The 931-nt window shown below is 31.0% G+C and overlaps 1 protein-coding gene across 1 annotated transcript; it reads right to left on the bottom strand.

The window, feature by feature from the left end:
- PVX_040190 (variable surface protein Vir6, truncated, putative) lies at nucleotides 1–908 on the bottom strand (the record flags this gene model as incomplete). Its single annotated transcript, XM_001612297.1, has 2 exons — nucleotides 1–114; nucleotides 225–908. Coding segments are annotated over 2 exons (798 nt in total), but the record flags the coding sequence as incomplete, so codon positions are not given.
- Between the last annotated feature and the right edge of the window lie 23 nt (nucleotides 909–931).

Genomic DNA, 931 nt, shown 5'->3' on the forward strand with positions numbered 1-931 from the left:
ACCATCATATTCATGAAAATTTGGGAATTCTCCTGGTGGAAATCCTCCATAAGTTCTAGGAATTTGATGCATTCGTCTTCTTCTTCCTCCAAAGAAGGATCCAAATGGAGTATACTAAAATTTAGAAGAAAATTTAGAGAGTTTAAAACATAATTATATGATAACGTTAATTTTTATTTTAAAGTAATATACACTTATGGTTATAATTTTAAAACTTTGAATACCTTAAAAAGTATAAATAAAACACCCATCCCACCAGATACACCAAGAACAGGTGCTGGATCAACAGATCCTAAAACATCAGTAATAACACCTGGTAATCTCATTGATCCTAAAAATGAACCATCTGTGTTTGTGTGTTCATTCCCTGGTTTATGAACTTGTTCTCCTAACTGATATTCAGAATTTTGTGGTGATACATGTTCGTTTAAATTTTCGAGCCTTCTTGAAGGATATAATCCTACTGAATAATCTAATACCTCATCAGGTCCTTTTACGTCTAAATCACTTGATGCTCTTAAATTTTCTGGATCTACTGTATATAGGGGTGCTCCTTGGTTGAAACTATCTTGGTGTACCTCAGGTGTTTTTAGCATTTGTTTCATTTTCTCTTCGGCTTCTAATGCTCTTTGTTCTTCTTCCTTTTTTAATTCTGCAGCTCTTCGCTCTTGCTCTAATTTTAATTCTTCTGCTTTTTGTGCTGCCTCCTTTTTTAATTTTTCTTCCAATAATTTTTGTGATTCTATAAAATATACCATCTGTTTACATGGAGAAGGCGGTTGTGATATTAATTTTACAATTAAATCTTTAATATTTATTAAATTTTTAAACAAATCTTGTTTTTCGTAACATTTATCTATAATTTCCGCATAATTTTTAGCTAGAATACCGAGCTTACTACATTCTAGCTAAAAATTATGCGGAAATTATA

This window comes from Plasmodium vivax, genomic scaffold, assembly GCF_000002415.2.
Source record: "Plasmodium vivax scf_4736 genomic scaffold, whole genome shotgun sequence".
Lineage (NCBI taxonomy): Eukaryota > Apicomplexa > Aconoidasida > Haemosporida > Plasmodiidae > Plasmodium > Plasmodium vivax.